Below are 24,292 nucleotides of genomic sequence, written 5' to 3' on the forward strand. Positions count from 1 at the left end.
TTTGGTTATAATTTAAGAGGGGTATAATTTGAAGATTTTGTACATTCATTTAACTCTATTGCTTTATAAAAAACAAAATTTATAGAATTTAACACGAATTATAGAAAATCCTAATTTTAGTTCGAGTCGATGTTTAAATATTGTTTAGTAATCAATAGCCACCAAATAAGGACAGTGCTATATATTTATAACATTTTCATAAAAAAATAATATAAAAAAAGGTAGAGACAAAATAATAACAGAAGAGCAGAATGTTGAAAACATAGCTTTATAGAACACATTTGCGTGTAAAACTTAATTCATGCAATATAACCATTTTTTTATTTCATCTTATTTATCAGACATCAAAAATATCAATAAAAGGTTTTGAATTCATTTTCATGGAAAATAACTAAAAATATTACCTTCATAAAATAAAAATAAGCCTCAAAAATCAAATAACTTTATTAGGTTTTTTATTTATTTTTTACCCCTCATCATATGCGAGTGTATGTACATTTATAAGGTTTTAAAATTTAAATTTTAAGTAGTTTCGGACATCTTATCACATACTACAAGCTTTGCTATTTTTCAGGATGGGTTAATACCCCCCCCCCCTTCCTTAGGTTTTAAAAAAGAGGAAATAAACAAACTTTCAACTTTTTTATATCAGCAAAAAAACTGCAAATTGCATCTTTTTTGGGACAGTAGAGAACTGTTATGGCCAGTTTAAATTTATTAAAAGTTTAAATGCCTACCTTCAATTTATTAATTTTGTTGGATGCTGTTTTTGTGATTAAGTAATTCTTCATGCAGAGCAAACTAAGATGGTAACATCAGAGATTTTTAGATAATAATTAGGTAAATTTGTCATATGGAACATTCAAATAAAATGTAAAAAATTTGAGATAGATGCAGGGGGAAATATTTAAAAAGGGACAATAAACAAATTTAAAAATTTAGGAAAAGTTCCAAGGTCAAATATTTAGCGAATTTAGATCCTTTTTATTGAACTAAATCTTCGAAATAAAATTATTTGCTTATCATTTTAAGATTACTATATATTTTAAGATTAACAAGAGGTAGACTATTTTTGCATCGAACTGATCTCATTAAGAATAAAATGACTTGTTAATGGAAAGGTTAAAAATAAATATTGAAAAACTTGCAAGAAAATAAAAATAAGAAGCACCAACATGAAAATCTAAAACTAATACATACAAACTAAAAAATAAAGATGTTTTAAAACTGGAACATAATTGAACCTATGTAATTATACAGTACATTTATAAGACTTGGTGTGTGTGTATAAAAATTAGTGTAAGGCTATCACAGTGGAGTAACAGGACACCAGAATATCACAAGGTTGTCTTGATCCTGCACTCAGGAAGATGGTTGGGCGCGTCAGCAAAGGTGTACTTGAGTCTGTAGGCCTCGGCCACCAGCAGGCTAATATCACTGTCTCCCCATTTGGCAGTTGGAACATTTTGAATAAACAGAAGTATGCTCTAAATTATATACAACAATTTTTTTATTAAATCACTACCTATTTTTTACACATAACTAATATTTGTTCATAATTTTTATGACAAATTATAACATATCTTAAATTAAAGAAACGAATATAAAATAATAATATGCATAAAAAATAAAGAAAAGCTTTCACATGTAGGAAGGCATTTAAAAATTAACATACATCTCAATTCTATCTTCGGGACATAGAATGATGAAAGACATTTGGTTACACATAGATTCAGAAAATCATTTAAAAACCGAAAAACACTAATTCTTGCCCAAATTCTTGATTTTATCCCTAAAAAAAAAACCCCTTACCTGGAAATCATTCCTTTGGCTCAGATCCTGTTTCCACCTGATGAGGAAAGCTGCACACACGTACAAATGGAACTTGGAGAACCCGTCTTTCTCAGCGAGGTAGGTGTCCCACAGTCGGATGGTGGCACGTAATGGCAACTCTCGAAGTAATAAGTTATTCATCCATCTAAAGACAACAGTCAAATGCTTTTGTTTAGTCAAAAATACACAAATTTAATTAACACTAGACTACTCCTATGGCATAAAACAATTAACAATATATTGATGAATTAATTTACAAAATTACCCCTCTGAATAAAAAAAATATTCGTGAAACAGTTAGTTAACTGCTAGTTGTAAAACCCAATCATAATATACCAAAAGTCTCCAAAGTTTATAAGCTAACGTTTATATTTAGGAAACTAGGAACAGGTATAATTTACAGTCTAATGTCCTCTTCTTCGCTGACTATGCCATCGTATAAAATATTTATTGTGTGCGTCATAAACATTTGAGCGCGTGCCACCGGTACGGGGATTATATAGGAAAAAGATGTTATAAAAAGTTTAAAAATGATAAAAGCTACAAACTAGGAAAATCCTATTATATAAAGCAGTAGGTAATCTATTTTTTTTAAGCTTATAATCTTAAGAACTACAGTACCGAATGGTTCTCTATTTTAGGTAAACTTATAATAGGTCCTGTTATGGTTTTAAGCTATTTAGTTTTTAGATTTAAGTCTTTGGATGGTTTTAAGGTATTTTTCGAGCCCCTCTATGTCCCTTTGAATACTAGATGCTAAGGGCGTATCCGCTAGTAAGTACCTATATAAAGAAATAAAAGCAAAAAAACTATAATCGAACACGTTATAACCATCTTTTTACATAAAAATGCCTTACTTCCGGATGTTTTAATCAAAATAAAAATTCCCTTACCTGAATGAGAATTGAAGGTACTGTACATCATTTTGAACAATATGGTTGTGGAGGTCACTATCCACTCGTTTTAATAATTCTTCTAGCTGCCGAATTTTTATCTAAATATAAGCTAAGTTATGGTTATCTTCCTAAGTTAATCAGTATAGTTGGATATTTTAATAGTTAATCATCTTTCAAAATCGTTAGATTTCAGGGATCTTAAGGGATAAGACAATAGAGGATAAATATATGAACATCCACAATAAAGATAACCAAATCACCCCTTTTATAGATTGTAATCCGTCACTATTAGTGAAATGCAACCAATCAAGAATATGCTTTATTTACAGTCCAATGACCCCTCCCTCTATCTTAAATCCAACGTCATTAGGTAATATAATACTTCAATATAAAATACTTCACAAAACACTTTTAAGGGTTCTGTGTTTTATGATAAAGAAACCAGAATAGTGAGAATTGGGGACAATGTCGGTTCCTTCTTTCCCCAAAAAAATGCCAGCTAGGTACCAAGCACAATTTAAACATTGACTTCGAGGAGAAAATAATTATCGACCTATATCCTATGCCTGAACCAGAAAGTCTGTAAATATTTCAATATCTGATCAATTTAAAGTTTTGAATATTTAAGTTTCCTTTCAGACAGTAATAAATGAATATAAAGTGATATTTGTTGATCTTATAGTAAGGGTCCTTCATATTTGTCTGTGTCTAGTTGGTATAGAAAGGTCACAAAAAAATATTTCTCTCCGTCCAACCTTCAACTAATCAAGTTTAAGGTTTTTATATTATTATTCTATCTAATCTTATTCCTTATGACTTGATGTGCTTAGAATAAAACGTACTCATCCTTGTTTTAGCTTTGAAAAGGGCAAGACAAAAATAATACCTGGATTCCAGGCTGCGCAAAAGTATAGTTATCTTGTATCCCATCCAATACCTATGTATAAATAAAATATAGATATATTGTATCCCATCCAATGCATATGTATAAATAAAATATAGATATTTTGTATCCCATTCAATGCATATGTATAAATAAAATATAGATATTTTGTATCCCATACAAAACCTATGTAAAAATAAAATAGATATTTTGTATCCCATCCAATGCATATGTATAAATAAAATGTAGATATTTTGTATCCTACCCAATACCTATGTATAAATAAAACACGGATATTTTGTATCACATCCAATACTTATGTAAAAATAAAATATAGATAGTTTGTATCCCATCCAATACCTATATATAAATAAAATTTAGATATTTTGTATCCCATCCAATACCTATGTATAAATGTAAATCAATTCAGACTATTGTGTCTGTGTGTGTGGTATGTATTTCCTTAAATTAAAGGTATTCTTACACATTTCTAAAGCAACTGTAAATTTGTGCATGTTAGCCAACATAAAAAATATTTTATTTTCTTGATATTGATATTAAAAACACCCAAAAATAACTTTTTTTTCATTTTGAGAGGTGAAATGGGCTCGAAATACTTTTTCCATGAGCTATACATATATTTTTTAATGGAACATGATCTACTATCTTAAGAGTAAATATAACAAAATATGACTTTATCGGGACTCATTTGAAACTTCCCTGAAGTTAAAAGCCTAACATAATCAGTGGTTTGCAAGATCGCAAATGAACCACAGTAAAACTTAAACCAAGACTTTTAATTTGTTAGGATGACATCAAATAAGCATATGTATTAACAAGTAATCTATTTGATAAATTGTAACATATCAAAAATTATTTTTCTGGGCAAGTGCGTGGAAACTCTTTTATAAAGAGTTAGTTAGCTGGATAAATAGGGATGAATTATTGGATGTTGGGAAGGTTAGCAGGCTAGAATTAACGGTGTTTCAACAATGTTGTTAAAACAACATAGTCAATAGCAAATACAGAAACAGAAAAATATTGTTTTTCATAATTTTGATTACATAGTTTATTTTATTTTGTGTTTTTAATATGATTAATAATAATATTGGATGTTGGGAAGGTTAGCAGGCTAGAATTAACGGTGTTTCAACAATGTTGTTAAAACAACATAGTCAATAGCAAATACAGAAACAGAAAAATACCTATTGTTTTTCATAATTTTGATTAAATAGTTTATTTTATTTGGTGTTTATAAGATGCTTCCTGGTGTCTAATTTAAATATAATAGCAGAGTTTTACTAGGAGAATGTAAATCTAAGTGGATAAAATAGTGAAAAACATACCTACTTCCTTTAGGAACAATTTATATTGGTATGTGTTAACACTAGAATAAACTAATGAGACTTGTTATACAGAAAAGATATATTACCATAGAATATCACAATATCTTTTAGAAGGTAATAAATTTTAAGTGTAATCTGTTAACGTAAATCATTTTCTGTTTTTATTACCTATGTCAGAACTTATGTTATTTTCAAATTAAAATACTTACAAGTAAACCTACAGATACTTTTTTCCCTAAATACTACAATCATAGGTACTTTATTCTTTTGAATTACTTATGCTAGCGGCTGCGCCCCAATCAAATCAAAGGGAATGACAAAGAAAAAAATAGCCTAAAACCAACCCGATACTAAAATCTAATAGCCTAATTCCAGAAACTATTTGAGCCTTCTTTAAAGTAGAAAACTCAATCAAATGAGCAGTTATCAAAATCTTAAGCTACAGAAGAGAAACCTAACTACTTTACAAAATAGGATGGATGTTGTCATCCTTGTTTCAGTTTACTCCCTCTCAGTTTACAAACGGAAAATTCTAAGTTAAATAAAATACTGAGAATAGAGTATATTTCTATTGTTTGTCTATAATCAACAAGAGCCAGGGAAGAATGCAATAATTGTCAGGAATAAAGATATCCTTAATTTATTAGGTGATTGAATGAAGTAGAAAATCTAGGGTAAAATTACAATTTTCTGTAATTCAAAGAAGTTTTTTTATATTTAAAGTTTCTAGCCTCTAGGTTTATAATAATTACAGCATGATATTGCTACAAATAGATGATCCTCTTTGACAAATGTTAATCAGTTAATTCATTACATTTCAAAAGATATTGGCGGATTTTTCAGTGTGCCTATTTCGTCAGATCAATCTAGTTTTGCAAGGAGGAATTATGGGGACTAAGCACGAACAAGAGTAAGTGATGTTGAACATCTTCAATTGGCTTATCGTCGAAAAAGATTAAAAAATAATAAAAAAGGTTAAGCGATTTTTTACGAAATTTAGTCTAATGTTTTGTTAAGTTCCAATGTGTAAAATAACAGCACACGGTAAAATATCAAAGTACCTACATTATTAATATTGTTTACGTTATTACTATTTTCCATTTTAGTCGGTAATTCAGTCTTATTTTACAAAAACCAAATATATCAACCAAAAATATGTGTAACATCACATGCTCTCGTTAGTGACATATCCCCTTAAGATGAACTTTTACCCAAATAAATATCTCTTTATTCTGGAATAAGTATAAACTATGAGAGGATTTCAGTTATTTAACTTATCAATTCATTTATTATAAACTTTGGTAAAGGTAGATGAACTCTTAAGATAGTTTTCTATATTTTAATAAGTTTTGTGCTTCGGTAATTTAGTTTTTCTTATTGTAATTGAAATTAATGTCTTTAATCAAATTGTTATACATAAAGGGTTACTTACAGTGCAATTAATTTTAAAGGAGCCCCGCAGTGGCTAGAAACACGTTTCTCAAAAAATGTGTATTTTGGGGGGGGGGGGGTGTTCTAGTGAAAGGTTTTAGTGAAAGCATCGTATTTTGACATATATTTAAGGACAGAAATAGACAAAAAAAAATCTGCTAAATATGTTTTAAAATGTTTTTCTTACCTTAGTCATACACCAGAAAGAATCCGCTTCAATCTCCTTCCTCACCTTCTCCTCTAGTGAATCAAACTGAAAATTAGACCTCGTGACGTCAGTGTCCACAAAGTCCTGCAGAAAGACCATGAGAAAGGGGGTGACAAGATCGTTGATGCCCTGGACGTAGCCGCTGGCAGGATGACGGATGGACCAAATGTACAGAATTCTCTCCACCATTTCCTGTTACACAAAACCAGATTTTACATTTACATTTGTACAGGAATACAGGGATAAGACAATGTATGAGAATATCCTTCCCACTTATTCTGATCATAAATTAACATGGTCTGTGTGTACCTCTAGGATCTCACTAAACACTGAACCGATATATATGGTTCTCCTTTACAGTGTAGCTTCTTATAGTTCATGGGAAGGTTTATTACTGTTTAGGGGCGGGTATCACTATCATCCCAAGAAATCGCCCTTAAATTTTTTTACACTTTTTCTCTTTAAAACTACAATAGTAAGTGGTGGGTCGACACTCGACGTCCCCCCTCCTCATAGGCCCTTAGAGGCCTATAGGCCTAGGGGCGTAGCCGCTAGTTATGTATAAAACACTAGTTGTATTAATATCATATATTATTGGTAATATTTGAGTAAAGACTATTTTATCCCCCATTATACCTCCCTCCCTGACAATCCTGTGAGATAATTCAAAGTTTTGAAAGGAAAAGGTGGGGAGAGTAGAGTTTTACTACTTTGCATATGTTAGAAATATTATAAATAAATTATTCAACCTCTGAAAGGGCGCCTACTGCTTTTTTGTGCATGGTTATTGACATTTCTAAATTAAAACTGGTAAAAGTATATTTGTAATACGATATAATTTTTTTCTCTTGGAATGAATGCTTTTCTTTTTAATAGAAAAAAACTAACAGTGAACTTAAAAAGTTTTGTTTGAAATTAAACATCAAATTTTCATAAGGAGGTTGGGAAAAAAATAATTATAAATTAAAACTTTTCTATAAAGGGGCTATAAATAAGCCCTAACATAATTAATGCATGCTTTTAAATTTAATTCAGACAAAAAAGGCTGATTTTTTTTTAATTCAGCCTTTAAGGATATCTACAGAGTTGATTCTTAACATTATTTTATCTTTTTAGAAATTGCAAAAGCAAAAAAGGAAACAAAAAATGTTGAGAAGTGAGAGAAAAGGAGAGAAAAAGAGAGAGAGAGAGTGAGAGTGTAACCCTTGCCATTGTTTTATTTGTTGATAAGAAAGTTTGTTGTGAATATTAATACTTGTAAGAAGACAAACACTCAAACAAGTATATTGTACAATGTACACAACAGAGGTAAATACTTAGGCAAAATATCTCAAGAATTGCAATATCAATTTAGTTGTGATATGCAAAAAGTTCCCTAAAGGTTTTAAGCCATTTTCTACATGATCAGCTTTCACATTAGGTAAAAATTACGAAGCTGTTAGTACCGAAAATTGTTTTGTTAGGGATCAGATTTATGGGCTTTAAGCAGATTAAAAAAGACTTTATAAAATAAAATAATAATTGTTAGAAGCAGCTCTTTGGGTGTGCAAAAGTTCAGTTCATTATGATTCTTTAAGGTTTAACTTTGCAAAATAGCATTGAAAAATAGTTGTTACACCTATTTAGTAGGTTAAATTAAAAAATATTTCTTTAAATTAACAGTTTTCTTCTTTTATGTACCATTTTTGCTCAATATATTTCTTTCGATAGACTTATGTACTATAAACCTTTAACAAGTATCTCTTAAACCCTGTAAACACACACACACATACAAAAACACACACACACAAACACACACACAGGTCACAGAAGAACTTAATTCTCACAAATTAATGAATACCTCTTCACTAATTCCTTTTCGAGTGTATCTTGTTTCCTTAATATACATAGGAGTGTGTAATTATTAATATCATCTAAAATAGACATCACTTTGATAAGAGAAAAACAAGGCTGACAACATCCATAAGCACCGAAGATAATACCTAAATATTTTAAAAATAACTTAATTAAATATCAAGAACGATAAGACAGACGGCCAGACATTGTGAGTTTTTGTAATGATCATTTGAATTTATGGAAGAAAATCTTGTTTTCAAGTTGCACCGCTATATAAATTGTACCGTATTGTTGCAAAAATCGAGTTTGGAATCCATAAAACAATTAACTTAATGATTAGATCTAACCGTTACGGACGGATGGACGGACGGACCAACCCTTCATAAAAAGCTTAAATTCTTTTTAAAAGTTTGAATATAAAATACAATTTGCTATTTCTAATTTATCAAAGTTTTCTTCTAATTCAAACAAACATTAATTCCATTGTTATTATGTAAAATCTGTTTCCTGAACACATTTTTGTTGAAATAAACTAACCAGAGGGGACATCCGGGGCACATCTATGGATATTTGCCTAAACAAAATAAAATGTATGATTATCTTATAATAAAAACCTACTTTTATATATATTTCTTAGTTCACTACGCTTAGAGTTTTATCTCAATTAAAAAGTTTCATTCCAGTAACTACCACTTTAAATATATTGCAGTTAAATCTTATAATCTATACATTTTATTAAAACACATAAATCTTTAAATTGCAAAAAAAAACCATGAGATATCATTCGTGAAAAATTAGCAAGGATAAAACTGTCAATTAAAGCGAAGCTAAACAAATCAGAAATTAGAAAAAAAAATTTAGAGTAGAGATTATAAGAGTATATATGCAATGAAGATTTTGCCTAGATGAGTGGTTGAAAGGCCTAAAATCTTTAAGTGTCCATAAGGACACAACCCTCCACCCCTCAAAATATTTTTTTTTTTTGGGGGGGGGGGGGCCAGAGATAGGAGTGTGCTGCGATTTAAGACGCCACAAAGAAGGTGGCTCTTCCCCTCTTATTTTTTTTACCCAACAAAAAGGAGTCTTTTGAATATATTTAGTAACACAACCTTCACTAAAGGGTTAACCCGATAAAAAAAAACTATAGCATTATTTGTCCATTACGTCGTGATAACGACTAGACACATCATTCTTTTAAGAAAAGCTTTGCTTTCAAAAATGTTAAACTAAAAACTGTAAAAAAAGAGTAATATATAGGTACAAAAATTGTTATAAGGTTGAGAAAGAAAAATCTAGGAAGAAAATGAGGATATGTTGTCAAATCTAAATTGACATTTTTGTGACAGGTAGGGAGGGAGGTGGTGGGGGTAGTGTCTTGCAGGGTGCCTGCAGGGGTAACTGGCAGGGAATAGAAAAATGAGCAGGGTGGATGTTGTAGCAAGCCTTGGGTTCATGGTATATATAAATATTGGTTTATGTCTAAAATTATATAGTGTCAATCAACAATAAGAAATTTTAAATTTAAAATTGCTGAAAATTGACATACACACAAAAAAAATTTCATATTACTCTGCATATTAAATTTTAATTACTTGAAAATAAAAGAAATTTTTAAATGTTTGGCGATGTATTTAAGCCTGGTTTTAAACCTACGCCAAGGTTTCAAAGTGATAATGAAACAAAAAGTCTAAGCTAAGTAACTTTCTGGGTAAAAAGTTGACAAAAGTTGAAATAAATGTGCTTTATGTATTGAGTTAAAAGAATGATTTTCACATTTTGTGAAACTGCATTTAGTTGGATGGGTTTTATTTGTTGAAACTGGAAAAAAAAGTCTTTTAATGTGCATTATCTTTTCTGCATGTAATTATAGGAATATGCCTCATACATGGATAAATGGATAAGGGAATAAGTTTTAATACATTTGTTATTTTTTTTTAGATGATTACAATATGAGTTTAGGACATGGGAAATATAATATGAAGAAATATCACCTAGCTTCTAACTTTTCATAAAAAAAAATTTTGGCGTGACATTTTGAAAAACTAAAAATAATAATAATAGCTTGCCTGTCCCTATGAAATCCATGAAAACATTATAAAGGAATTTAGAAGAAGGAAGGGGATGTTGGCAGAGAGAGGACAAGAAGAGATTGAAAATGAATGGGGAAGGAAGAATTGTGGAAAGTTTACAGTCAATGCATTATCTTTATATGCCAACGATAAAATTGAAACCAATGGAATAGCTGAACATTAGAGGGTATCAAAACCCTAGAAATGATTTTCGTTGGAGAAAATACAAGCCTGCTTAAAATCATTAAGTGAAAAAGTAATCAAATGAAAAAAAAAATAAGACTACTAATATCTAAACTTCCATCTGAGGAAAAGTATTTTTTATTTCATGGACATGTAGTGAAAATTTTATAAACATTTAATGATAATTGTACTTTTTAAAACTCAACCTCCCTTTATTAAAATACTTTCTATAGAACTATGATAACAAAGTTAACATTTGTAGGAATGGATTTATTATCTTACACCAGATTATCATACTCCAATAAAGTGAAACTTGTAGCGGGCTAAAATAACGAACCCCACCAGATCCCCTCCCTTTACCCCATCCACTACCCCCCTTCTGGATGAACGAACTGTTCAATAAATGACAGGGAAATTGCAACATAAAATGACAATTTTTTCATATCATAATATCCCCGTATATTCTACATACATTTTTATAGGAAATGCGCACATCGGAATTTAAAAGTCCATGATTATTGAATGATTCTACTGAGCACACAGCATGGCAAGTCAGAGAAGTGCACCCATAATATCACTTGGCTTACAAACTTCATATCTTATATTGGAAAAGAAAACCTTTAGTTACAAACGAAACATAAAGTTTAAAATAAATTATTTATCAAACAAATTATGATATATATTTAGTGATTCTTTTTTATGTAGATTGTTTTAAATATCATATTAATTTCTAAATACTGAAAACATAATTAAAAAAAACCTATTTAATGATTTGTTTATATTATCGACTTCACCCCTAGCAAGAATTTTAAAAGAGGCAATATCCCAAGAATTTGGTTTAGAATCAATTTATTCAGTGGACAAAAAATATAACCATACAGCTTTAGATAATAGTATACAATATAATCATAATAAGATGTACATCCCTATTTAAAACTAAACCCTCATCCACACCTCTGGATAAAACCCCTAAGCTCTAAATACATGTATATCTGAGAATTACAAGGTATGGAATGAATTAAACCTGGGTTGATCAATTAAAAGCCCAGAAGATGCATAGCAGCCTGGTGGTGCTAAAGAGGACCCTTCAGTGAAGATCATGAAAGTGCATTGTTTCATTAAAGGGAATCTTTACAACTTTAATCTTTTTTTATAATCATCATCATTCAAAATATTAAAAATCCATTTCTAATAGATTAATAAATTTAGCCTAAATAGACATTTTCCTGTATTTTATAGCATACAAAATTTGAAAATAATTTTAACCAAGATGTATAAATTGGAGAGTAGATATGTGTTTGACTAAAAATATTCACAAATAAACATCACTAAAAATGATATGTTGATAATAAACACTGTTGAGACATGCTCTACATTTGGAGCAATATTTATTTTGGGCATATTTTGAAAACTACATGGAAGAAATTTTCCTACAAAATTTTTTAACACTTAATTTTACATCATTGCCGAAATAAAATTTTGTCTATTTAAAAAAAAAAGATATGTCACAATTCAAGACTGTGCCTTTGAGATAAAGAGATAAGGCAAGGGTTGTTTTCAGGAAGTATAAAGAAGGAGATCAAGAGAGAAATAATAACGAAAAAGAAATAGGGGCACACCGCTCTTAAATGCATAAAAAGAAGACATATAAATAATGTCACGATTAATTGGAACTTCATTGTAGTATAACATTAAAGTTAGAGGATAAATACAAGAACATAGTACTCAACTACAAGAAAATTAGACTCCAGTAGATCTTTAAAAAATATTAGCCGATATTCTTAATTATATACAAGATAAAATTACAGATACTATTATCATAAAAATGATGACAGTAAAAAAAATCAAGTGCTCTTAGATAAAGAATATCAATATCTTTTTTATAATTGAATAGGGATAAAAACCATTCACTCAAAGATTATAAAATATAAAAGTATTAATAAGTTGACATTCACATTATTGTCTTAAATAATTCTATAGACAATTGCAAATAAAAATGATATACTCCCATAATAATATATTCATTTGTTTAGTAGATGTTTAGCCGCAGACAAGATGAATCTATATCCAGGGGGGAGGGGACATTGTGCTGTTTATCACACAAGTCCCCAAACACAGTGGGATCTTTTGCCAAAAAACGGGACATTAAGGGTAGACAAAAGTAAACATCAATAAAAAAGCTTGTATTTGACGAAATGATGTAATTTCTTTTGCTTTAACTCAAAAATAACATAAATTTTGCTCCTGTTAACTTCTAATGTGTATTTGGTATGTACGTCTTGCTGTTTTGGAGGAGCGAAGCTACCCTATTTTTAAAAAATCTATAAAACTTCATAACTTTAGTTAAGATAGGAATATTTTAACAAAATCAACGTCTATGTAAATATTTCTTCAATGCAAACAATGTTTGTGAACATGAATATAGCGTCAGGTGCACCCAGTTCGAGTCCCAGCATTTTTAGGTAGGTCCAGTATAAGTAAAATAGGACACTCATAAGGCATGTTTTCAAATGTTTTTTTTACAGATATAAACAACAATAACATAATTTTCAAAACACTTTTGATTTTGTGTTAATACCTTTATTCTAAGTCTAGCTATCTTCATTTAAAGTTTGTATAAGAATATAAACATAATTACTAATATTATATTCTCTCTCAAACGTATATTTCTCTCTCTCTCTCTGATGCGTATATAATGTTTTTGCAATATTATAATTAATTCGCACATTTGAATTTCTGCTGGACCAAAACCAGTTAGAAATACAAATTTTTTTAGAACACATGAAATTTAGCAAATTTAATTGCTAAAATAAAAGTATTTATAAGTCATTTTTATTTAACGATTCCTTTAACCCTTAAATGTCCATTAAAACCGCGAGAACGGCAAAAATCGTTAAAAATCTCGCCAACGGCGGCAAATAACGGGGTAACGGTTGGCCGGAGGCAAATAATGCAGAAGTAAAGAAAGTTCCGCCTCAAAAAGTTAGAAAACATTGCAGAGATGACTTTGGGCTCTAAAATGACTCCTTCCCCCTCTAACGGGGGAAAATTTGAAATAAACAAGAACGAAATTGTTAAAACCATGCAATGTAAAATGCTCAATTACTCAAAAACGGACAAGAGGCCCCAGGTTGTGAAAACTGTTTAATACACAATACATGTTGTATATTGATATTATTATTGCAAAACCCGGGGCCTCTTGTCCGTTTTTGTGTAAAATGGAGAAAACTGATTTTTTGGGGTTAAAAATCTTAATATTTTTGGTGAAATTTTCTCACAAAATGTCAATTTACACCACCAAAAAAATATTTTTTTTAAATTTTTCTTTAATTAGACATTGGTACAGGTATCTGAAAAGTACCTCAATCAAAAACTATTTTCATAAGATGAACATAAATGTATTTTTTGTTGCTTTGAAAAAATTGTGTAAAAAAATCTGGAAAATCATCAAAACTGAAAAGAAATTTTTCACTACCTACCTTTTTTTAAAAATGGCATAAATCCGCCAAAAATGAATATTTTTTAAAAATTTCTTTTCTAGCTGTCTACTTACAGCCATTATTAATTCCTAGGATAGATAAAAGTCAATTTTAAATTTTTTGGATGTCCCGATTTTTTTCAAAAGATCCCACTGTGCCAAAGTCTTAAAATAAAGTTTTCTTATTCGTTGTCTTTACAACCTTGGGGACTTTTGTTGAGTATTCATTGATTAGTTCATTTAGTAGAGTGTCCAAACTATTTAACCAATAATTGTGATGTACATCATTGGGGATGTACATCAATTTATCGGCGATTGTCTTATTGTTTTTAAAAATATTTCACTGGTCTTGATAAAACTATAATACCTGAATGTATCTTTATGAATTTCTTCTTTGTTGTCAAAATATTGACTCAAATAACCAGCATATTCTTCTCGCTTTCGTTGGATCACCTTAAATTGATAGTTTTTTTAGTTTGGCAATCCGAATCGAATCCAGAATCCGTCCAATTTTGTAAGAATTCGGAATCCACGGATTACGCCGTTTCATTTTTGGGCGGATTTTTGTAGGAATCCGAATCCGGTCAAAAATTGGATGGATTGCCAACCCCAGTTTTTTTTTTAATGTTATTCCAAGCGCACCTACTTTATCACCAGGCTATGCCCGTTCGTCCGTCTGTCATATATAATGTCACTCAAAGTTAAAGTACTAACGCTTACAAATTTTCTTAACTTTTCAGTATTTCTATTTACGGTTTGTTTAATATAATAAATTTATTTAATTCTTAAAATTTTTTTGAATGACAGAAAAAAAATAACGCAAATTTTTTTGGGGGTGTAAAATAAATTAATAAGACATCTTTGCCCCTTCCCCTCCCCTTCTATATACTTGATGAACGGCCCGACCAATAAATGACAGGAAAAATAGCAAGCTAAGTTGAAGACAATTTTTTCACTGCTATAATATCCATATTTATTCTTCATCCATTGTTTATTTTTGGATTGAAATAGAGTAAATAAATGAAGTATAACATGATAATAAAAATCATAACATTAAGGTAGGTATAATTTTTCCAATAATACATTTTTTACAAAGTAAATAATCGATTTATAAAGTAGGTATGTGGTTGTATTTTATTTTTTTTAGACGTATTTTATTTTAAATTTTCAAATAATTTAATTAAGAAGCAAAATTAATGAACATAATAGGTTTCCTCTCTCCTTTTATTTTAAGACAAAAAAACATTTAAATCAAAAGAATTCCCTGTAAAAACTTTGAGATAATCAGAAAGAAAATTAAACTTTTCTTATTTGATATAATTTTCCAGAAAGGGAGATAACTCGTAAAATTAAGTCAGAATTTTACACCAATAATAAACTTATATTTTCATTTTAGGGTAAAAACTTTTTTAGGGTTGGTATTAATTAAAATCAATTATGCTTTACACTTTTGATTTAAAAAAGAATGAATGTATCCTTTAATAAAAAGTAGAAGTATCATCAAAATATTGCAAACCATAAAACAGATAGAGTTTTTTATAAAGAAAAGTTTCACATTGCAACAGGAGTAGGTTAATTAAGGCAATTTTATTTCTTAATTATTCTGGTTATAGGCTTTTTTTAGTACATCTTTAAGCTATCTAACTTACAGAATAAAACGTATAACATAAAAGGGGGGAGGCGGATGTGCCACTTTTTGAAACCAAAAGTAAAACACGCATGATCATAGCCCATAAAAGAGTTACAACTCTAAAATTTGGCACATCAGTTGCTTTTATGGAGAACAGTATGGAACTGTGAAGAAATGGAGGAAGAACCGCCGCTCCCGCCAAACACCGCCGTTTCTCGCCGAATTTTTTTGCCTGTTCTCGTCATAATAGATGAGAAAGAGATAAACTTTATTTTCCATAAAAATTTCCCTTATATTTTCACTTGACACATGAAAAAAAAAGTTTATCTCAGATGATCTAAAACTGTCTAATTTGGCGAAAAAAAGCAAAAAAAATTTCGGCGGGAAACATCAGTTTTCGGCGGGAGCGGCTGTTCCGCCGCCATTTCTTTATAGTTCCATATTTTTCACCACAAAAGCAACTGCTGTGCCGAATTTTAGAGCTGTAACTCTTTTATGGGCTAAGATCATGCGCGTTTTACTTATGGTTTCAAAAAGTGGCACATCCGCCTCCCCCCTTTGCCACGTTATAGGTATTAATGTAAATTAAATATATGATGGTTTTAAAAATAGATTTATTTTTAGATGCCAATATTGTCAATGGGTAAAATATCCTCAACATAAAATTATAAATAGTATTTGATCCAGTCTGCAAATATTTTTCTCCCCCCAAAATTTGTTTTGTACCTGTTCAGATTTTCCAGCTGGCAGGTAGCCGCACAGCAGCTTCCAGACCTTGGTCCTGTACTTCTGCGGTACTCCCGACCAGGACAGGCTCTCCAGCTCGGTCATGTTGATGGGCACCTGGTCCAGCACCTTGTCAAACTTGGCACACCTGGACTGGTCGCTGGAAGGTGGGTAGACAGAGGTTGTCTCGCATTTAGAATTATGGCTTCTGTTACCTACGCTACCTATACATTATTCTAATTAAAACTGCTTTGCTAATACTTTTAAATACTAAGAATCATATCTCTTAAGGCCAAATATAAAACAAAAACTTAATTTTAGCGTCGTGCACAGGGGTTTAGGGTTGGTAAAAAACAGGCTTTAAAAAAAAAAGAACAAACCAGTTTTTTTGTTTAAACCGTTTTTTTATAAAAAAAACAGGTTTTTTTTTAATAATATCCAAATTATAGTATTCTAATTTAGTATAAAGTTGAATTTTTATGGAACTTATTGAATGTTTAAACTTAAATACCTAAACAATGTATAATGCATTTAAACTTCTTTTAGAAAAATTATTTGCCTTTAGAAAAGTATTAAATTGTCTATTAGATATAATCACCAAAGTACAAGATTTAATCTATTAAACGAATTTTATATCAGATATTTAGGTTTTTGACGCTTATTTACTGTATTATTTACATTATAAAAAGATATAACTGGAGAGATATGCCTTTGTTTAATAAACATTTTTTTAAAAACCATCCCTACCTTGTTTTTTTGTTTTTTTTAAAGCTTTTTTTTTGGTTTAATCCAAGTGGTTTTTTAATGCCAACCCTGCAGGGGTTGGCCAGGGCGGAGTGTAAACCTTAAATTGAGAGTAAAAGAAAGGGTTAGGCCATCCCATTAAAATTCTAATAATGGTTGTTAACATGACACCCCAATTCAGCACGGCCTTGCGTACATATCCTTGTTAAATAACACAATGTAAAGTAAAACAGTTTTCTAATTAAGTTATTTTATGAATTTTTGAGTATTAACCATGCAAGAGATGGTTCTTTTGGCTGGTGACCTATTTAGATATTTGAGTAAGATTGATAGGTACACTACATAAGGTTTACAGATTTGAAAAGGATCAACTAAAAGTATATCCTAATTTAGAAATAAGTTATTAAGATTTCAGTGTTTTATGTCCGTGAAAATCTCGCTAAACACTGAGTTCTCCCTTTTAGTGAAGCTTCACATGGGTCAAGGGAAGTTTTAAGACTTCCTTTCTGCCATCTCCGTCCCCTGTGGAATACAGGGTTACTATTTCCAAGGAGCGATATCAAAAAAGGGCAGCTATAATCAAAATTTAAGCATGTTGAATTCGTCCTATTGAAAATAAAAAACATTGGCATATCATAAGATATTTGGAAATATCTTTCTCGTATTCATTCGAATCCGGTGGATAAGAACCGGTTCTCATCCATACGAAAAAACTATGTCTAGCATCGTATTATATCCAGCTTTCTACGAATATAGAAACGTACAATCATAAGATTAAAACTAGTTTTTTTAGCCGGTGCCTTCGGCACCTCGGAGCTAAAAAAACTAGTTTTAATCTCATAAATGTACTTTCTATATCCGCGGAAAGCCGTTTATAATACGATGCGAGAAATAACTATTTCACGTGATGCAGTGTTATTTTTACCATGATTTATGAAATTTAAGCATGTTGAATTCGTCCTATTGAAAATAAAAAAACATTGGCATATCATAAGATATTTGGAAATATCTTTCTCGTATTCATTCGAATCCGGTGGATAAGAACCGGTTCTCATCCATACGAAAAAACTATGTCTAGCATCGTATTATATCCAGCTTTCTACGAATATAGAAACGTACAATCATAAGATTAAAACTAGTTTTTTTAGCCGGTGCCTTCGGCACCTCGGAGCTAAAAAAACTAGTTTTAATCTCATAAATGTACTTTCTATATCCGCGGAAAGCCGTTTATAATACGATGCGAGAAATAACTATTTCACGTGATGCAGTGTTATTTTTACCATGATTTATGAAATGGTAACTTAATAGAACAATTAGAGACAATATAATAATCAAAACATCTTTAGAATCAAGCCTATATATATCAGTTTAAATCCAAAACGACATTTTCAAATATTTTTTTGCCCAGAATGTAATATTTCGTTGTTTAAATGTTTAACTATTTTCGTAATTTTGTAAATTACAAAAAAAACTTGAATATTTTTAGTGGTAAAATCAGGTAGAAATAAATTGGCTAAGGTCAGCAAAACTATTTTAGGAAGCTTATATGGTAAATTATTAATATTGTGCATTTAGAAAAAATAATCCTTATACTAAAGTAACAGGATGTCTGTGTGTCTGTGTATATGTTTGTCTGTGTATCTGTGTGTCTGTACCGAAGGATCTCGCTAACCGCTGAACCGATCGGGTTCTCCTTAACAGGGTAGCTTCTCATAAGTCCCGGGAAGGTTTATAACTATTTTCTTGGGGGGTGGGACACCCCTAACCCCCCCAAAAATGAAAAATACCCCCCCAAAAAAAAGTTATTTTAATTTTTTGACTAAAATAAAAAAAGGATGGGGAGGCACCCCCCAAGAAAAAAAAAATTTCCACCACCCCCAAATTTTTTTTTACTTTTTCTTTTAAAATCTAAAATAAGAAATTGAGTAGAAAAATTTGACTCCCCCCTCCTCAAGTGCCCCTAGAGGCCTCTAGGGGCGTAGCCGCTAGTTATAAATAAGGTAAAACATACCAATAAAGTGTGGTTTTTTTAAAGGTTAAGAAATTAATATAATATCTCATTCTTTTCTTAATGTACTATAAACCAGAATTGCTGAAATCTAAGCAAAGCTAAAATAAATATATTATATAAGATAATAGTATTTCATTATAATATCTTTTAGGTGTGAGTGCAGGCTTTAAACTAGTGAGAGTCAAGCTAAATAAGCCTAATGTTAAACCAAAAAGACGAAAGGTTATCCTAAAATAAATAAACATTATCATATATACAAGATAGGGGCGAAGCCTATATAAAATTCAAATTAGAAATAAAATAAATCTAACCCTATACAAATATCTTCTCTCTTAATAAACAAATTATAGATGCAGTGGCGTGCGAAGCACTTTGTCTAGGGGGGGGCATTTTGAAGATTTTGTAAAATTTTGCCCCCCCCTAAATCAAAGTGCCCCGGGGGGGCACTTTGCTTTAGGGGGGGGCATTTTGATTATATATACTAATTTTAAATAAGGGCGTTTTAAGGGGTGGGATTATTTGATTATTGGCCTTCTAGTCCTTATCCCTTCTTCCCCATCCCTTCCCCCATCCCTATTTCCCATTTATATCCCCCATCTCTTCCCCCCCCCCCAATCTCTTCTCCCCCCCCATCATTTCTCCCCCATCCCTTCTCCCCACCCTGCAATGACCGAAGGGAAGGTAGCTAGAAAGCATCTTCGAAAAAAAAGTACAGAAGATAACCTCCCCCCCCCCCCCCACCAAAAAACATTTTTTTATGGGTGGAAGGGGATGTTATAAAATCTCAGCAGGAAGGATGAATAACCCCATTAAAAAATTTTTTTGGGGGGGGGAGATAAAAATACTCATTTTGGAAATAATTTACCAAAAATTAACCTAATATGTAAAACTGATTTTAAATATTTTTTTATTGTATGACAACAAGGATGACAACATCTTTAAGTAGCAAAGCACAAAAAATCATTAATAAAAATACAGACAAGTAGATTTAAAGAGCATCTGTTGAAATCCTTATACTAAAGTAACAGGATGTCTGTGTGTGTATCTGTAAGTCTGTGTGTCTGTACCAAAGGATCTCGCTAACCGCTGAACTGATCGGGTTCTCCGTAACAGGGTAGCTTCTCATAGGTCTCGGGAAGGTTTATAACTATTTTGGGGGAGGGTACCACCACCCTCCCTAGAGAAATCACAATAAAATCAAAAATATTAAATATTTCCGCCACATAGTGTCACTAGCATAGTCTCACTACGTAGTCGCGCTGCGTAGACGCATGAATTTAACAATTGAAAACATAGACAAGTTATTTCTCAAATTAGATATTTAAAATAAAAAAAAACATTTAAAGGCCACTAGAGGCCTCTAGGGGCGTAGCCGCTAGTAAATATATATTTTAGGTAGAAAAAGTCACAAATCCTTTTTCCTGTATGTTGTGTGATGACAGTCAAAGTACATACTGGATGCTTAAAACAGCAAGAAATTTTATTTTTTGAAATATTATAATCCACAAAAAAATTTATCGTACCATAAAAACCAAAGATATACAGAACTATGTAAAAAATAAAAAAAAATACTTGTCCTTTCATCTACAGATATAAAATTCTCTTAGAAATATGGAAAACTTTGGGGTATAGTCTCTTTTGTGGCAACGCCTCTTAAGGGGCATTTTGTCGTATTTTCATAGTAGCTTTTAATAGGTTATTCTAGGTTAAGTTAGGTCAGGTGGTTTCCCCGCAGGGTTAGGCAATTGGCCCCGCAGGAGCTATAAATAGGTGAAAAGCTACTGTGAAAATACGTCGAAATGCACCTTAAGAGGCAATGTCACAAAAGGGACTATACCTGAAATTTAAAAGATACAAAAAGTAGCCAAAAAACGTCCTGAAAAGCAGTCCGACCTCCATGAATTTTTAATAGTTAATTATACTCCATAATGATGGGAATGTTAACATTAAGTTTTAGCCTTCTATCTTTAATTGCAGTTGAAAAAGTCATATTTCCCCCTTAGCATTACGTACTGACAGCCATAGTGAATTATAGAGAAGCTAAATGGCACTTTAAAACTCTGTTAATTTTTGATTAAGTGGTGTTTCCAAGGATTTATAAGGACGGTGCGTGAAGTGCACCTAAAAATAAGTACTCCCCCTTTGAACTAAAATCAATTAAAGACAACAAGAGTGGCGTATTTTATCAAGTTAGGAATATAGAGTGTAGTTAGTTTTAAGGGTTTTTAATGAAAATTGCCATAAAAAAATGTCTTTTTGTAAGGGTATGTACACAAAAAAAATGATAGACTTATCCTGAAAATAATATGACATCATATATAGTTATTAATTTAGACAGACATACAGTGCAGTTGAGAAAAAGGCTTAGATAAATATCAACGCTGTTTCTTTTTTATATAAAATAACTTTTTGATTAAATATTTGTTGTTTACACATATTTTTTAAAAATAAAAACAAAATATACAATGTGATAAAAAGCAGAAACCATTTGGAAGGGCGCGAAGTGCAAATTTTTTTCTTCAAATATGCAGGGAGGGAGGGGTTTTTGGGCTATTTATTACACTAGTCCCCAATATTTCATATAAAATTTTCTTATTCGTTGGCTCAACAACTTTAGGGACTTTAATGGAATTTTGATTGGTTGGTTAATTAAGTCGAGTTTCCATACATTTCATCCACTAATTGTAATCTATATAAGGGGTAATTTTGTGTATCATCAGTGGGGATGTACAAAATTTCTTTGGTAAAAAGTTTATATTATACAAAATAAAATACTTCCTATTACCTGGTTTGTTATGTTCAGTGAAAAAAGATTATAACCTAATTTCTACACTAATTAAAAAATTTGGTAAGGTTAAATGAATAGTAACTGTCTGTTTGGCGCGAAGCGCCAAAATTTTTTTTTGAGTATTTCTTGATCTTTTTTTGGAAACTGGGATAGTTTTGCTTTTTGTAGGGTAGGGGGCAAAAAGGGGCATTTTTGTTGACCAGGGGGGGGCAAAATGGGGCATTTTTCAACATTTAGGGGGGGGCAGGGGGGGCGGTGGCTAGGGGGGGCAGGGGGGGGCGTTTTGGTCGCTAGGGGGGGGCGATTGCCCCAAATGCCCCCTTCGGTTCGCACGCCACTGTATAGATGTCATATATAAATAATTTGTTTGACTGTCCAAATAATTCAGATAACGTTTACTTATTTCTTTACTTAGTCTCTTTAATCTTTATCTGTCAAGTTCAAGTTATTTCTTAAGAAGATGTCCTTCATTCAATTGCCCTACATTTTATTGTATTGACCATTTTCATAATAACAAATGACAAGATTAAATTGTTATGGCTTTGGAATTTGATTTAAAAAGAGTTGAGAAAAAAATGTTATAAGCAGTTTAATTCCTGTTGCATTCTGTGAAAACGGCGGTAAAGCGTTAACTGTCGACCCACCCGCGCTATTTATCACTCGTTTATCCTCCGCCGACAGTTGTCCACCGCCGACGGGACGAGGCGGTGTCGCCCGTTGTTGTTGATGATGCTGCTGGCGGTGAACACTTTCCAACACCCGTTCACCCTTTTTAACGGGCGGCGTGAGCGGTTCCTCAATGTCCCAGGCATCTGACACGCTCTCTTGAAAGTTGTTGAACGAATGAGCAGCGGCTGAACTGGAAGAGGAAAAGCCGGCTGAGTGAGGAGCGGAGTGGCGAGAGGAACCAGTGGCTGAGTGGGCTCCCCCACCACCCGAGCTCTGAGTTAAATTGACCCGGCCTGGTATGGCCCCACCGGTCTGTCGCCAAAATGACGAGTTCGAGGTTTGAAAACTTTGCGGATGTCGTTTGGCACACATAATTTTCACTATACAACTTTATTTTTAAATATTTTAAAGCTTATTTAATTTAACAGCTGATTTTTCATATTGTTGTCACCGTAATTAGTCTGCTGCACGTACAGTGAGAGAGAGAGAGAGCGGGGCCGTGTGTGTGAGAATTGTTGTTGTTATTGTAACCTGTACTGACTGAAGCTGTCTGCAGCCACACTCCATAGTGTGTGTGTGTGTTTGACTGTAGAGAGTGTGTAAATAACGGCATGGTCCGACCACTCACATTTACGCGTCAGCTTAATATTTTTACATTTTTGCAGTCAAAAAATTGTAAGTTAGCTTTCGTTTAGAAGCATTTTATTTTTCAAAAAGCAACCAACGATAATTTGAAACAGTTTTGATCATTTTTATAGAAGAAGAAAATATTATTCAATTTTTTTTGAAGCAAAAAAACTCCAACTTTCTCTTAAAGTCGAACAGGGCCAAATATTTGGAGAAGAAGTCTAAACTTCGAATGGAAAAGGGAACATTCATGCAGTTTTCCTTTTCCATAGATAAAAAACGATTACGTATTTTTTCATAGATAAATTATTTATCATTTAGATCTTATCACTATGTTAGTTAATCTGAAAAACAATATATATACTTCCGTTTAATTCATTCCTAGATCTCAACATGATCCACTAAACCGTTTAGGCTATCTATTCAGAAAATTTACCCTAGTGCCCTTTAATGGTTAAATGGTTTTAAGCTATTATTTTAGCAGGACCTCGCCTGTACAATTGTTCCATTTCCCCTCAAAAAGTAGCAAAGAAATAATCTATGTAAAGAATTTAACAAAGGCTTGTATAGTTATAAGTTCCAAGACCAAGGTGTAAATCATCTTTAAAAGCGAAGCTTTTCTGTAATTATGGTCGGTACGTCCGTCCGTCCGTGACGGATAGCTTCTTTCGTTAATTAAGGCACGTTACAATTGTGCTATCGATTTTAAATTTTGCATGGTGATCCCTGTAGTAGTTAGGTACAATTTAGAAATCGTAGCAACTCTATAGTCGTTAACAAAATGTCCGTACGCCCATTTTCAACATGTTGACTTTTCACTTTTTTAACAACAAATATTTATTTGATCTATTTATCCGATTGATCTGGTTTTTGGTATACTGATTCCTTGGACAACAAAGTACAATATTGTAAGCGAAGCAACTCTATAATCAAG

General features: G+C 31.5%; 1 protein-coding gene across 1 annotated transcript; it reads right to left on the minus strand.

Moving 5' to 3' along the window:
* Nucleotides 1-852: 852 nt before the first annotated feature.
* On the minus strand, nt 853-23,293 carry Tbc1d22 (TBC1 domain family member 22). The gene is made up of 9 exons (XM_080157998.1): nt 22,658-23,293; nt 16,520-16,742; nt 14,531-14,616; nt 8,937-9,007; nt 6,577-6,785; nt 3,616-3,666; nt 2,727-2,827; nt 1,813-1,978; nt 853-1,487 (listed from the first exon to the last, which is right to left on the minus strand). Exons 1-9 carry the CDS (start codon nt 23,101-23,103, stop codon nt 1,338-1,340), a joined length of 1,503 nt encoding a protein of 500 aa, XP_080014124.1. The 5' UTR covers nt 23,104-23,293; the 3' UTR covers nt 853-1,337.
* Nucleotides 23,294-24,292: the final 999 nt, after the last annotated feature.

The sequence above is a fragment of the Acartia tonsa genome, chromosome 4, assembly GCF_053477335.1.
Source record: "Acartia tonsa isolate MP-2025a chromosome 4, ASM5347733v1, whole genome shotgun sequence".
In the NCBI taxonomy this organism is placed as follows: domain Eukaryota; kingdom Metazoa; phylum Arthropoda; class Copepoda; order Calanoida; family Acartiidae; genus Acartia; species Acartia tonsa.